Raw genomic sequence first — 13,948 nt, 5'->3', positions numbered from 1 at the left:
ACTCAAGAATATAAGATCATTTAGCTCCACTTTAGTCTTTGCACTTTAAATTGTGTTTAATAAGAGTTTAATTCTATATGTGACTGATCAATGAATATATGAATAGTTTCTTCTCTTACAGTGTCTCTGTGTGTAAGTGATTAAGAGAGAGTTGTCTTTCATTTACTCTTATTAGACTATTAGCAACAATGTCTCATACTCCATTTGTGACTGTGTGTGTTTTATAGTAAGACTCTCAGTATTTTGACATCAATCTAGTTTGAGGGTGAATAAGGAGCTGCTACAGAGACTGAAGACACAGTGTGTGTGGTTTCACACCAGTTTCTTTTATATGTAAGGCCCATGAAAATAGGTATTTTGAACTGTATCAAAATTGAAATAATGTAGATAGTGTTAAACTCAATATACATGGAAAAAAAAATAAAGCAAAGTGACAAAAGTTAAACACTCACATTTTAAGCAACAAGCCATTGACAGTGTAAAAATAGATTTATTGTGCAATACTGATAGCGTTGTTTCCTTTAACAGAGTGTTTAATTACACCAAGTGCAAATAGCCCGTCTTGTTGACTGAAGTTATTTACACTAACTCTGCCCACCATTGTCTAATTGAGCCAGGATTAGTTGACAACAGGATTAGTGGCGTTGAGTAAGGCGTTAACTTTTGACCCAAGTTCAAATCCGCCTTTTTCCGAAATTATTTTTCTCCCTTTTCCCATTATTAGCTCCAGAGAGACATTGATTTTAAATAAAACTTAAGACAATATTCGAAAAGTGGAAATAAAGTGCCTAACAGATATTTAATGGAACAAATAAAGGGAGAATGTGATTCCTTTATCAATGTAGCATTTTTAACATATTGTTTTTACTTTAATATAAATGTAGGACGAGTTTTAACAAGTTTTAGTTTGAGAAAACAAGAGCCTGCTACACAAGAAATAGATGCTGTAAATGTGTCTACAAGCAGAGGGAGACAAAGATTATACAAATAATTTCACTGATTTTTTTTTTTCTGTAAAATATTATTATTATTTACCTATTTTGTATAGTTATGTAGGTTTCCACCTAAATCTTCACATTCTTTTACTGTTTTTTATTTTTATTTTTATTTTCCCTCCTGCCTTTGAACACAGTTAGTTACTAATTTCTATATGTATTCCTCTTGATGGAAAGCATTTCTGAAGCCAACAACAAAAAGCAGTGATGAGACAGTTGCTCGTGCTTGATTTCCACACTTTATATTAAAACGAGGTCATTCTTTCAGTGAAAATGAACAGGAAACATTCTGATAGAGGGTATTAATTATTTCCTAAACTGCTCACTTTAACGATAAAGCTTAATGTGTCAACTGCTTTATAAAAATGAAGAAAAAATATAATTAATTAGAATAAATATGTGATCAGATTCCAAAAGCTCTTCACAGGTTTGTTTATTCTTCTTCTAAAGCTCCTGTTCTGGTTCATGCCTGGATAAATGTGAATGAATGGCTTCTGACTGCCATGTGTCCTTAATTTAATCTAGTGTTAAACATCTAGGGAAAACTTGAAGGAGTTGAATGAAAATTAAAAAAAAAAAAAAAAGTTTTTTTTCTGAAGATTAGATGATTGCAAGGCTAGATTGGACAGATGGCTGCAAATACATATTTCCATATTTCGCCAAATACTCCAATTTAGTAAACAGTATTTGTCGAAATATGGAAATATGTATTTGCAGCCATCTGTCCAATCTGGCTTTCTAATCTTCGGGAAAAAAACTTCTTTTTTCCATTCAACTCGTTCAAGTTATCTTTCTGTAAGCTGACAGTCTTTGGTTTTGTGTTCATAATTTTTTTTTAAATGTAGGTGGTATTGATTTTGTTTTGTGGTGTGATTTTTCTCTCCACAAAACTGATCTGGTTTTTATTTAGGTTTTTACACACTGTAAGTTCTTGTATGACCAACTTTACTCAACATAATACAGCTGGTTGGAACTACAGCTCTGTCTCTTTTAGAATCAAATCACTTTTTAGAGACTGAATGGAGAAAGTACTAGGTACTAGTAAATTTTTCATTTTGTAGATGCAAATGGATTTTTTTTTTGAAGGTATAACTTTCAGTGTCATTAGAGACAATTTAGTACTGTATGCTATATCTATCTATCTATCTATCTATCTATCTATCTATCTATCTATCTATCTATCTATCTATCTATCTATCTATCTATCTATCTATCTATCTATCTATCTATCTATCTATCTATCTATCTATCTATCTATCTATGTACATTCCAAAGTTTGTTCATGTAGTGTGCATGTGGGTGCATTTTTGACAAGTTTTTAAGCCATTTCCAAGATATCAGAATATGTTCTTCTTTTTATTGTGTTGTACCTTGTAATGTAAAACACTGTTATGTGTTTTATTTTATTTAAAAGAAAACATTCATTTTAATAGAACACATCTTTGGCTCCTGTTTTGTTTACATTCACTTTCCTTTTGGATGTTGGAACAAACAGATCACGTGGTGTTCAATCACAGAATCGCCTTGGTTTGTATATGTATATTTGTTTAATGTCCTCTATAAAATGTGTAGTCACTAGGTGATGGGTCCGTTTTGACAAGGAAAGACGAGAAATGTGTGTCCTTGTCATTTGTTAATTCAGACTCTTATTTTGAAATGAACCTCAGCGGCGTCGAGCGTCACCCGGAAATACTCTAAGCAGCCGCTGAACAACATGCTTTACACTGGTGTTTTCATGCGGTTTATTTCGCTACAAATGATTTAAATACGGAAACTTGGATGGATGTAATCCCGTTTACATATTTTTAAATGATTTTGCTGGCCTCGTAAGTTTACTTAAACTGTTTGTGTCATGTTTTTTTCATCTGAAAAATAACAGCTGTCGCGGTTTATTTGTATTTTCAGTGGTTTAAACGGAAACATTAATGACTTATTCTTCGTGACTTGATCTTTAAATTGATGCGACTGTTACTTTTCTCAAAACGTTTTTGTATCAGAGATATGTGTTTGCTGACACACTCATAAACGACCTCGGGTCATTATCACATCAGTGAATCACTGGTGTTTGTGTTATTATTATAAAATGATTATGATGTACTGATATCACTGTATGTTCTGTTAATATGCATGTATTAAAACCCCTCCCAGGTGCTCCTCTATAAACCAAAATGGGTAAAAAGAAGGGGAAAGACAGAAGTCCTAGCACTGAGACACCTGGTAACTTACATGTATGACAGCTGGCTGTAAATTAAGTGATTTTAATCATGAAACCTCTAACTTAACATGATTCTCCTGTTGCTTTGTAAGGGGTTTCCTGCACTCACATCCGCAAAGGAATAGATAACAGCTTCCTGAAGAAAGCCGATCTAAATCTGAGCTCGTGCCAAGACTGCGAGCCGAACAAGCCTGTTGAAGACCAGATCTCGGAGGATGAAACTGAAAGAGAAAGTCCAGCTGTGTGGATGTGCCTGAAATGCGGCCACAGAGTAAGTGATCAGGTGTCTTAGTTGTGACACGTTGCTATTGGCCAGCCGCACTTAAACACTATGTTGTGATCCTCGTCAGGGCTGCGGGAGATTGGAGAATCAGCATGCGATCAAGCACTACGAGACGCCTCGATCCGAGCCGCACTGTTTAGTGCTCAGCCTGGACGTCTGGAGCGTATGGTAAGTCACACACACATCCTCATTCTCACTGAAATGTGGCAGGGTTTGTGTGTTCTGACCTCTTACCTTCTGCTTGATGTGCCGTCAAGGTGTTACATCTGTGATGAAGAAGTTCAGTATTCCAGCACGGGTCAGCTGGCACAGCTGATCACAAACATAAGAAAACAAGTGCCGACGGATCCTGGCAAGAGCACCTCCAACAAAAGTAGGTGCCAGACAGTTTTCAGAGCCACGTCCGCTTATTTAATATCAGTAGCAGTTGACCAATATGTTTTTTTTTTAACAAATTTGTAATATTAAAGTCCCCCTGTGGTGAAAATCTTGCTTTTAATGTTATTGTCTATGTGGTGTTTTTAATATGCTTTAAGACAAACCATGGATAAATTCATAGTCAACTAGGGCTGCAACAAACGATTATTTTGATAATCGACTAATCTAACGATTATTAGAACGATTAATCGACTATTCATCGATTATTTCACCGACTAATCAGTACGTTTGGAACGATTATTCAGCCTTTTCAATTAGTTAAAACACTGAGTTATACATATTCTAACTATAATATATATAAAAAAAATCACTTCAGCTTTTGAAATGGTTGTTTTAATGAACTTTGAGCAACTAAACAGGTCATTCTATTTAAGTTTTCAGATTTCTGTCCAACTCAAATCACACACAAATGCTCTCTAAGCAACATTGGTTAAATATTCTGTTCTCTTTAAATAGAAAAAAATAAACAAAAAAAATTATCAGCTGCATTACAGACACACTTAAACTGCAAACAATTATTATAGGAATTTTTTTTTTTTAAATTGATATGACAATTGAGCTGAGCTGACAGAGACATTCTCATTCACCTTTTAATTTACAGTATAAAAAAATAACTGACATGATATTCTTCATAACATCTCCTTTTGTAAGTCTTCATGAATATGGAACAAAATACAGGCAAGTGATGAGACTGTAATAACGTTACCTAATAGAGCTACAATAATAAAAACAGCCCTGACTCCTAAGCTCGATCAAGCTTTATTCTATGCAAAAATAAATCATCACATTACTGTAATTATATTATTATTGTTAATATTATTGCTATTATTAGTAGTATTGCATTCTCTAAAAAGAGATTTACTGCTAGTTATTTAGCTTCAGCTGGAGAACATTCACCTCTCACTGGCTCGTCTTGTGCCGGTGTGTTTCCTCTTTAAGTGCTTTAACATGCATGTTGTGCTCCCGTGAAAAGCAAGTTACGCCTTGCATGTATTGCATACGATAGTTTTGTGAAACTTTACACACCTTGCTAGTTCGGATTCGTTTGCACTCCGTCATAATTCGCGCTGTGTTTTCTTCTACCGCAATAGCATTTGTAACGGCTGCATTACACTCTAGCGCTACAGCGCCGTAGCGGTCAAATCGCGATATTGCAGGCCCTTACATTAGGTCACGTGGGATCAAACGACTACTCGACAACAAAGATATTTGTCGACAATTTTTTATTGTCGACGTTGTCGACAATGTCGACTAATCGTTTCAGCCCTATAGTCAACAACATTGCATCGAGTATTTCCTCCATTAAACTGCAATGAACCAAACACAGTCTCAAAAACGTGTTTGAAATTGCTGGTGTTTCTGATGTCACAAACTACCTTAACCAATCAGATCAACGTGTGATCGTCAACGAGTGGATCTCTGAGCTGGTATGAGTGAGTTGAGGCGGGGCTCATTTGCATATACATAGAACCGCGTATATGTATATTTCAAGGAAAAAAAACGTGTTTAAAAATGTAATTTTGGTGATCAAAGGTGAGTTTTAAAGGATAAAAAGATTGACCACAGGAGGACTTTAACAGAATATACTATGTAATATTTGAAAACAATATATTTTACACACTTTATTTTGGATATTTTGAAATTTGTTTACTTAAAGCACATGGTTTCATTAAAAAAAAAAATAAACATAAATTTGCCTGCAGAATGTAAGAAGGAAGAGAAACCTGCAGAGCAAACACCGGATGAAGAGAGAGAGAACAAGGAGAACCAGAAGAGCAACTCCAAACATGATGACAGTCCCAAAAGACAGAAGGCAGCGGCGGCGGCGGCGGCAGGAAGCTCTGGTGTCGTGTGTGTCAGGGGTCTCAGTAATCTAGGCAACACGTGTTTCTTCAATGCAGTCGTGCAGGTACAGAGTCAGGCTACACTTTGCTGCATGTAAACAAGCTCTGCAAACCCTGATGTTCTCGTCTCCCTCTCAGAATTTATCACAGACGCAGTTTTTGCGAGAACTGCTGAGCCAGATTTCAGATGAGAAGAGCTGCTTCACCATCACACCATCATCTGAGCTGGTACTAATGCTGACCCTCGTTATGCTCAGTTTATGCATAAATCTTCATCTAACAGCATATTTTCACATCATGTTTTCAGGAACCTCTTCAGATCCAGCTGGAAAGACCCGGGTCGCTCACGCTGGCTATGTGTCAGTTACTTAATGAAGTCCAGGATACCAAGAAAGGTGTTGTGACCCCTAAAGAACTCTTCACACAAGTGTGTAAAAAGTAAGGAGCCGCACAAACATGTTCCTAGCACAGCTGCCTCCTCATATAATAAGAGGAAAGTGCTGTTTTACTGATGTGTTTGACACCTGCATGTCCTAAAGAAATGTATTATATATATATATATGTATGTATATATATATATGCATGTATGTATATATATATGCATGTATGTATATATATGCATATATATGTATATATGCGTATATATGCATATATATGTATATATGCATATATATGTATATATATGCATATAATATATATGCATATATGCATATATATGTATATGCATATATATACATACATACATACATACATGTATGTGTGTGTCTTTTGTTTGATAGTTTAGTCATGATTATCGTGAGAAACTCTGATCTGTTATGTTCAGCTTTGATCACAGGAATAAATTACATTTTGCAATATAATAAAATTGAAAATAGTTATTTTAAATAGTAACAATATTTCACAGTATTACTGTTTTTACTGTATTTTTAAACAAATTAATGCAGCCTTGGTGAGCATAAGAGACAACAATTCTGGATAAATTGTGAACCACCATTTATTTATTTTTTAAAATAGAGATTACGATTCTCCCAGGATTCTGAATAGAAAACAAAATAAAAAAACATGTAATTTACTAGAGGTTCTGACAAAATGTGAATATCTGCAGGTTTGAATGACTCCCTAAAAGACTTTACTTGTTTTATTACTGGATGAATCAGCATTTGTGAACCAATCTCATGAATGATTGATTCAATGACAAATACGTTTTTTCACAACCACTTGTCGCCACCTACTGGTGTAACGATGCAATTGATACAATCATTATTAGAAGCACCAAGTCACTTTCAAACGGTGATTTGCTCTATTTTGATCTCTTCCGAAGACATCAGTGTTTATATCAAAATATTAACTTTTATCCCAGTACTTGTGATATTATTGTAACAGAAATAATGATACTGTGATGTTGAAAAGACGTGGTTTCATACTTGCTCATGACAACTGCTCTCTCTGGCTCAGCGGAAGCACCAACGCAGATTTGAATGTTCCGCTGTGATTTTGTAAAAGGTTTAAAAGATATAGGCGAATCATCGTCTTACAGGAACAAGTTTGCATGGGTGTTTGAATCGAGATCGCGATCTTTTAATGATTCCATTATTTGTTGTACACAGAGCTCCACGCTTTAAAGGCTTTCAGCAGCAGGACAGTCAGGAGCTGCTGCGGTACCTTCTGGACGGCATGCGGGCAGAAGAAGTGAAAGTATAACCCTCTAACAGCACATGAACACAGACCAGATGAACTCGTGTCTGCTGGTGCTCCATTGCCATTGATTATAAAGAATGTTTGAGACATTTTACTGTAACCGTGTCCTGTTTGTTTACTTTTTGTATTTTTCAGAGAGTAAATTCAGGAATTCTGGGGGCTTTGAAAAACTCTGGCAAAAGCTTAGAGGCTGAGCAGACGAAGAAGGTTACTAAAGGTACCAGATCAGATTACCAGAATGACAAATTATATATTTTAATGGAATGATTAAAGCACTGGCAAAATGGGCTTTCAATAAAACTTGGCTGCCAATGCAGTAGAAGGTCGATAAAAGTTTTGAAATCTGTGCTATCTGACTTGAGAAAACAGAGAAAAAATGCTGTTGTCATTCCCCTTTGCCAAATAGGTAGGAAAACTTCAACACCCATAATGCACTGGGCATGTTGCAGTCCAAGGCCACTCCCACCAGTCTGCTATGGATACGCTTGACCAGAGTCAAATATTGCCTTGCTTTACTAGGAAATACTTCTTAGCAAACTTTTAGTCATAATGTTGTAGTCAGTCAAACTGGATGATTACAAACAGCCATAGTGTTCCACTTTCACCATAATGCTGTTTAAAGAGTGGACAAAATAGAGTTTTTCATAGATAAACCTACTCTTACAATAACTATTCGGTTAATAAATTCTGTTGATCCGACTGTCTGTGGGCGGGGATACAAAAATGCTGAATTATCATCTGTAGTTTTCATGAAAGGCCTGTCAATAGTCAGCCGGATGACACATTTTGCACTATCCGGTGGACTTTTGCTGACAAATTAATGTAAATTTATCAGTCCAGGTAATATGAAGAACAAGTAAACATTGTTCATTTACATACATTAACTGACATTGTAACAATACAGAGCAGGTTGAAATCAGTTAAGCATTTTAAGGCAAGATTAAACCCAAATCTTGTTTATCATAACATGAGTATTATTAAATTTTAACTTTGACTTTCTCTTGCATCGTTTTCACCAGAGTATGAGAAAAACGGTGCACCCAAGAACTTTGTGGACCGAGTGTTTGGTGGAGAGATGAGCAGCACGGTGATGTGTAAAGAGTGCAGAACTGTGTCTCTGGTGACAGAGATGTTTCTGGATCTGTCTCTTCCTGTAGCTGATGAGGTAAGATTCATATAGCTGCTTTATCCCTCAAACACTTTGGCTCTTCCTTCTGGCAAAATGCTCATAGTTGCTGTTGTGAAGCGTGAGCATGTTCTGGGGACGTGAACTGATTTGAGTCTCTCCTCCAGGCCTACAGGAAGAAGAATCAGAAGAAAGTTGCTCAGTATCGCAGTGACGATGGAGATCAAGACAGCACAACTTCTCTGGCCAATGGGAATGAAGACATGCCTACAGGAACAGGAAGCAAGTACCAGCAGAAGAAAGCCAAGAAACAGGCCAAGAAACAAGCCAAGGTAAAGACACAGTGTCAACATTTCAATTATATATCTCAATCTTGACAACTCTCGGATTAGTTTAAGCATGTTATTGAATAGGTCGGTGTTAATGTATTTGGTTTCGTCAGATTAGATCTGCTTCGCTGCTTCTGCTGTTGATTATTGCTGCTGCTGCAGAGCAAATATAAACTTGCTACTGCCAATAGATACACAGACATGTTACTGTGAGCATGTAAGATATGCTGCTGATGCATAAATAGACGAGCATAAATCCCATAGAAGATCTAGGCAGGTGGAGCTGGGGGAGGTGGAGGGTTTCAGAGCGTTACAGGACTAGCTTACAGCAAACAATGAACCAGACTATTTAAATGTTAAACAAGCAATCTCATTGGCTGCAGGATCAGTAGAGGTCAATCAGCTTGTACCGTGTGGTAATGATGTGATTGATTGCAAATTTCTTGTAAAGGATCAGTCTGCACCCTAAAGAGTTTCATGACTGAACTAAAAAAAAAAATATATATATATATATATATATTTTTATATATATAGATAGATATATAGATATAGATACACAGATATAATGTTTTTTTTTTCTCCCTACATGTTTTCCACATATCATGTTCCAGTGACTTATTTTTCACAGTATCAAGTAGAATACCGACAATCTGCAATCTTTTGTATCCATAGACTCAGAGACGGCAGCAGAAACTGGGCAGTAAAGTCACTCTGGAACCTCTGCCCAATCAGAGCACAGCTAGCAGCACCGATCCAGCAGACGGCTCCGTTCACAGTGTTTCAGAAAATGGCAGTGCTGATGTGGAACCGGTTGAAAACAGCCAGGAGCATTTGATCCTTGAGAAATCTTCCGCACAATCACAAAATGAGGATGAAGATGATGAGGAACCCGAGCAAGAACATGCTACTGCTGGCAAGAACCGCTTCACTGCCTTATCCGAAGACCAGACCTCTGAAGATGTGTCTATGGAGGGAGACAAAGTGGAAGAGGTGAATGAAATTGAGGAGGAGGACGGTGCTGACCAGCTTTGTGCTGAAGAGGATCAATTAGTCGAAGAACTGAATATTATGTCACTAAAAACAGCTTCAGAAGGTGAAATGGAGAATGGAGATGATGACTCAGTTGACGTTAAAGAATACACTGTGGTGAATCAGGACCCTGAGCTCGCCTTTCACGCACTGACCACCAGGGAGGCGCCAGAGAAGAAGGAGTGTTCGGTGGAGTCCTGCCTGTATCAGTTCACTGAGGTGGAACATCTCACAGAGAACAACAGACTGATGTGTTTTACCTGTACAAAACGCCAGCCTGGACATAAAGCTTCTGATGGTACTGTGCTCACCTTTTACAATATTTACTATATTAACAGACTTGGACTTTTTGTCAGCCAAATCCCTCAGATGTTTCTGTTAATGGCCACGTGATATGCAAGTAAACATAAAATATCTAGGACTATTGTGGCTAATATATATATTAGATTAATAACTTAATAACTTAATTTAATATATATATATATACACTGAACAAAATTATAAACGCAACACTTGTTTTTGCCCCCATTTTTCATGAGCTGAACTCAAAGATCTGAGACTTTTTTTATGTACACAAATGGCTTATTTCTCTCAAATATTGTTCACAAATCTGTCTAAATATGTGTTAGTGAGCACTTCTCCTTTGCCGAGATAATCCATCCACCTCACAGGCGTGGCATATCAAGATGCGGATTAGACAGCAGGATTATTGCACAGGTGTGCCTTAGGCTGGCCACAATAAAAGGCTACTCTAAAATGTGCAGTTTTATCTCACAGCACAATGCCACAGATGTCACAAGTTATATACACATTATATACACATATTTTATATATATATATATACATGCATACACACACACACATTAAATTATTTATAGATAGATACTAGATAGATAGACAGATAGATAGATAGATCATAAATAAGCATTGCACATTGTTTACCTGTGTTTTACACTCCGATCTCCTTACTAAGATAAACTTTTTTTTTTTATTGAACACAAAACTTAGTTTATCATAAGCTCAATTGTGACAGCAGTGTGTCTAAACTGATTTTTGTCATCGTTCAGGTGGTAAGAAAGCTGTTTACAGAGATGCACTGAAGCAGATGCTGATCTCTCTTCCTCCAGCAGTGCTCACACTTCACCTGAAGAGATTCCAGCAGGTAAAACACCTGGTTCCTCCTGTCCCAGACCTCACCACACTGATACACTCAAATGAATCTCCATTTAGACCCTTGTTTTGTCATTTGTTTGCCTGTAGGTTGGATACAGCGTTTGTAAGGTGAACAGACATGTGCAGTTTCCTCAGATCCTGGATCTTGCTCCTTTCTGCTCTTTAAACTGCAAGGTGAGCAAATCATAATTTCTGGAGTAATTGAGTGTTTAAAATAGAGATCCAATGATTCTGAATGGATAACTAAACAAAATAATAATTTACTTGAGGTTCTTACAAAATGTTAATTGCTATAGTATTTCTAAAAAATATTTAATTTGAATATATATTTTTTATTCAGTTTGAATGAAGGATTCAAAGACTCGCTTATAAAGATGTCACCTGTTTCATTACTGGATGAGTACATTTTTTTGAATCTTGAAAGAATGATTCAGGGACAGATACATTTTTTAAAGTAACTTGTTAAAACTACCTAATGGTGTAACTGGGTAGTAACTGATTACATGTAATCAGATTCCAAAAATGTAGTACTTGCAATTAATTATTTTACATTTTAAAATACTTGTAATCAGACTACAGTTACTTTTCTATTGATTACAGATATTCTCACAATGACCAGAAATTATTCACAATTCACTGATTTAAAATGTTCCTTCTATACAAGTCTACTGCTTACGTTCAGATGGTCTTCCAGGTTTGTGTAATCGTGCACACAGACCGGCATCTTTCTTTTTCTTTTTTCATGCAAATTTCATGCAAATAATTTTTGGAAATAATTATACTGTGATTTGTACTGTTCTCAGAAGTACTGGAATTTGAAAAATGTGGCAATATCAGCATTTCCCTCTAGCATTTTGAGCGCTGTTGAATGGATTCTTAAACACCTCTGATTGACCATTGTCACAGACATATATGTTGAGCGCGTGAACACAATGGCTAATCACAGACATATATGTTGAGCGTGTCAACACAATGGCCAATCAGAGGTGTTTAAGAATCTGTTCAACAGCACTCAAAATGCTTTAAATTTCAGTACCAACTTGGTACCGAAGTCGGTACTTTTCGACAACTCAAACTGTGATGTTGAAAAGACTGTTTGTGAAGTTGTCATACCTGCACGTGACAACTGCTCTCTCTGGCTCAGCGGCAGCGCCAACGCAGATTTGAATGTTCGCTGTGATCACAGGCTACTTGTCAAAGGTTTAATAGACATGGCTGAATCATTGTCCTGTAGGAATGAGATCAGATCGTGTGGGTGTTTGAATCGAGATTGTGATCTTTTAACAATTAATTATGCTCCTATATGAGCAGTGCATCAAACCCTGTTTGTGTTTTTAGGGTGTGAAGGAGGGAGAAACGCGAGTGCTGTATAGTCTTTATGGCATAGTGGAGCACAGCGGCACCATGCGGTCCGGACACTACACGGCCTACGTTAAATCACGACCCTCCACACACAATTACGTAGAAAACGGGTCGGCTGCTGGTTGTGAGTATCAGCGCTGTTGAGTCCGAGATTTCAATGAGCTTTATATATGAACATGCAATAATGTTTGAATCACTTTTGCATTTAGCTGGAAACCCAGTGACATTATTATTAATGATGTTCCAATCATCCTCTTGTCGCAGATAACGCTGAGGCCAGTAAAGGATCATGGTTCCACGTCAGCGACAGCAGCGTCCATCCGGTTCCGGAGGCCAAAGTGCAGAGTTCCCAAGCCTACCTCCTGTTCTACGAGAAGATCTCATAACCCACGTGAGGACTGAGCTTCAAAACAAAGGGCTGCTGGTGCTTCTTTCCGACTGCTGGGACATCCTCTTTTTTTTTTTTTTTTGCATTATCAGCTGCTGTTCAGGGGAAAGTTTTGATTCATGCAAACATGACGCAGAACTTACTTGCGATGATTTCTGTTTTTTTTTTAATTGAAGTTAATAATGCTCAGTGGGAATTGGAAAGTGATGAAATGTTTTTCTAACCTCTTGATCATCATGGTTTGATGAGGCTTTGAAGTGGTCATTTGCCTCATACAGCATTTCTCAAAGTATCTGAGTGTCCTGCACAATCTTCTGGGACTGCTGCCAAGAGAAATAGTCATTTTGAGTGAATCTCATGAAGAAAAGTCATATTTCACCCTAAAACCACAGGATTATATATATATATTTACCCCTGACAATTAAGTACATATCCTTACAGTTCTCATTACTTTTATTTAAAGTCTTTTTTTCCCATTACAAATCCCATTTTTAATGATGTGATGCACTTAATGATCATGGAATTTTTTTTTTAATTTAGTCAGTGTCAATTATATTCAGTACATTCAAATAATGTGATGTAAACATACAGCTGTACTTAAAATAAATAAGTAAATAATGGTCTTTGAAATAGGTTTCATTTTCTTTATTCAAAATAATACATTTTTGGGGTGAAATAAGAACTAAAAATATGACCAAGATGTGACTTTACAGCATGGGATTCATAACATTTTAACAATTGTAAAACAGAAATGTATATTGGTTCATAAATAGCCTATATATTGGTACAATTTTATATTACATTAAATGCCTTCCTGCCCTCAAATATAATGGCATTCATGACTCATGAGTCAACTTCAACATGCAATTTCAATATATGAACAGATTCTGAAGACTTGGTTTTTAGATTTGTTTTATTTAGGTGTTTTTTTTTTTTTAACAACAACCTCAGAGCACTGAAGCTCTAAATAAATGAATACCTTCAAATAAAATGTTTTTTGTTTGTTTGTTTTCTAACATTTTAAGAAGCTAAAATACTAAAATAAAATGGACAATTTTATCTTCTGAC

General features: G+C 36.4%; 1 protein-coding gene across 1 annotated transcript; it reads left to right on the top strand.

The window, feature by feature from the left end:
• The first annotated feature begins 2,583 nt into the window (after positions 1–2,583).
• Positions 2,584–13,902, top strand: usp16 (ubiquitin specific peptidase 16). The gene is made up of 17 exons (XM_081370620.1): positions 2,584–2,821; positions 3,144–3,212; positions 3,303–3,481; positions 3,561–3,661; positions 3,751–3,866; positions 5,635–5,840; positions 5,914–6,003; positions 6,083–6,213; positions 7,383–7,470; positions 7,609–7,690; positions 8,493–8,638; positions 8,767–8,931; positions 9,601–10,255; positions 11,025–11,119; positions 11,218–11,304; positions 12,469–12,616; positions 12,757–13,902. The coding sequence occupies exons 2-17, from the start codon at positions 3,164–3,166 to the stop codon at positions 12,876–12,878; spliced, it is 2,460 nt and encodes an 819-aa protein (XP_081226746.1). The 5' UTR covers positions 2,584–2,821; positions 3,144–3,163; the 3' UTR covers positions 12,879–13,902.
• The last annotated feature ends 46 nt before the right edge of the window (positions 13,903–13,948 follow it).

The sequence above is a fragment of the Scardinius erythrophthalmus genome (genome assembly GCF_964197995.2).
Source record: "Scardinius erythrophthalmus genome assembly, chromosome: 7".
Lineage (NCBI taxonomy): Eukaryota > Metazoa > Chordata > Actinopteri > Cypriniformes > Leuciscidae > Scardinius > Scardinius erythrophthalmus.
This window is presented reverse-complemented; position numbering and strand designations above follow the sequence as displayed.

Bases quoted from the DNA above. Each gene is read 5' to 3' on its own strand.
- usp16 (XM_081370620.1), top strand. From the start codon at position 3,164: ATGGGTAAAAAGAAGGGGAAAGACAGAAGTCCTAGCACTGAGACACCT. The intron at 8,932-9,600 runs GTAAAGACACAG...TTGTATCCATAG, and splicing joins AGGCCAAGAAACAAGCCAAG to ACTCAGAGACGGCAGCAGAA. The intron at 11,120-11,217 runs GTAAAACACCTG...GTTTGCCTGTAG, and splicing joins ACCTGAAGAGATTCCAGCAG to GTTGGATACAGCGTTTGTAA.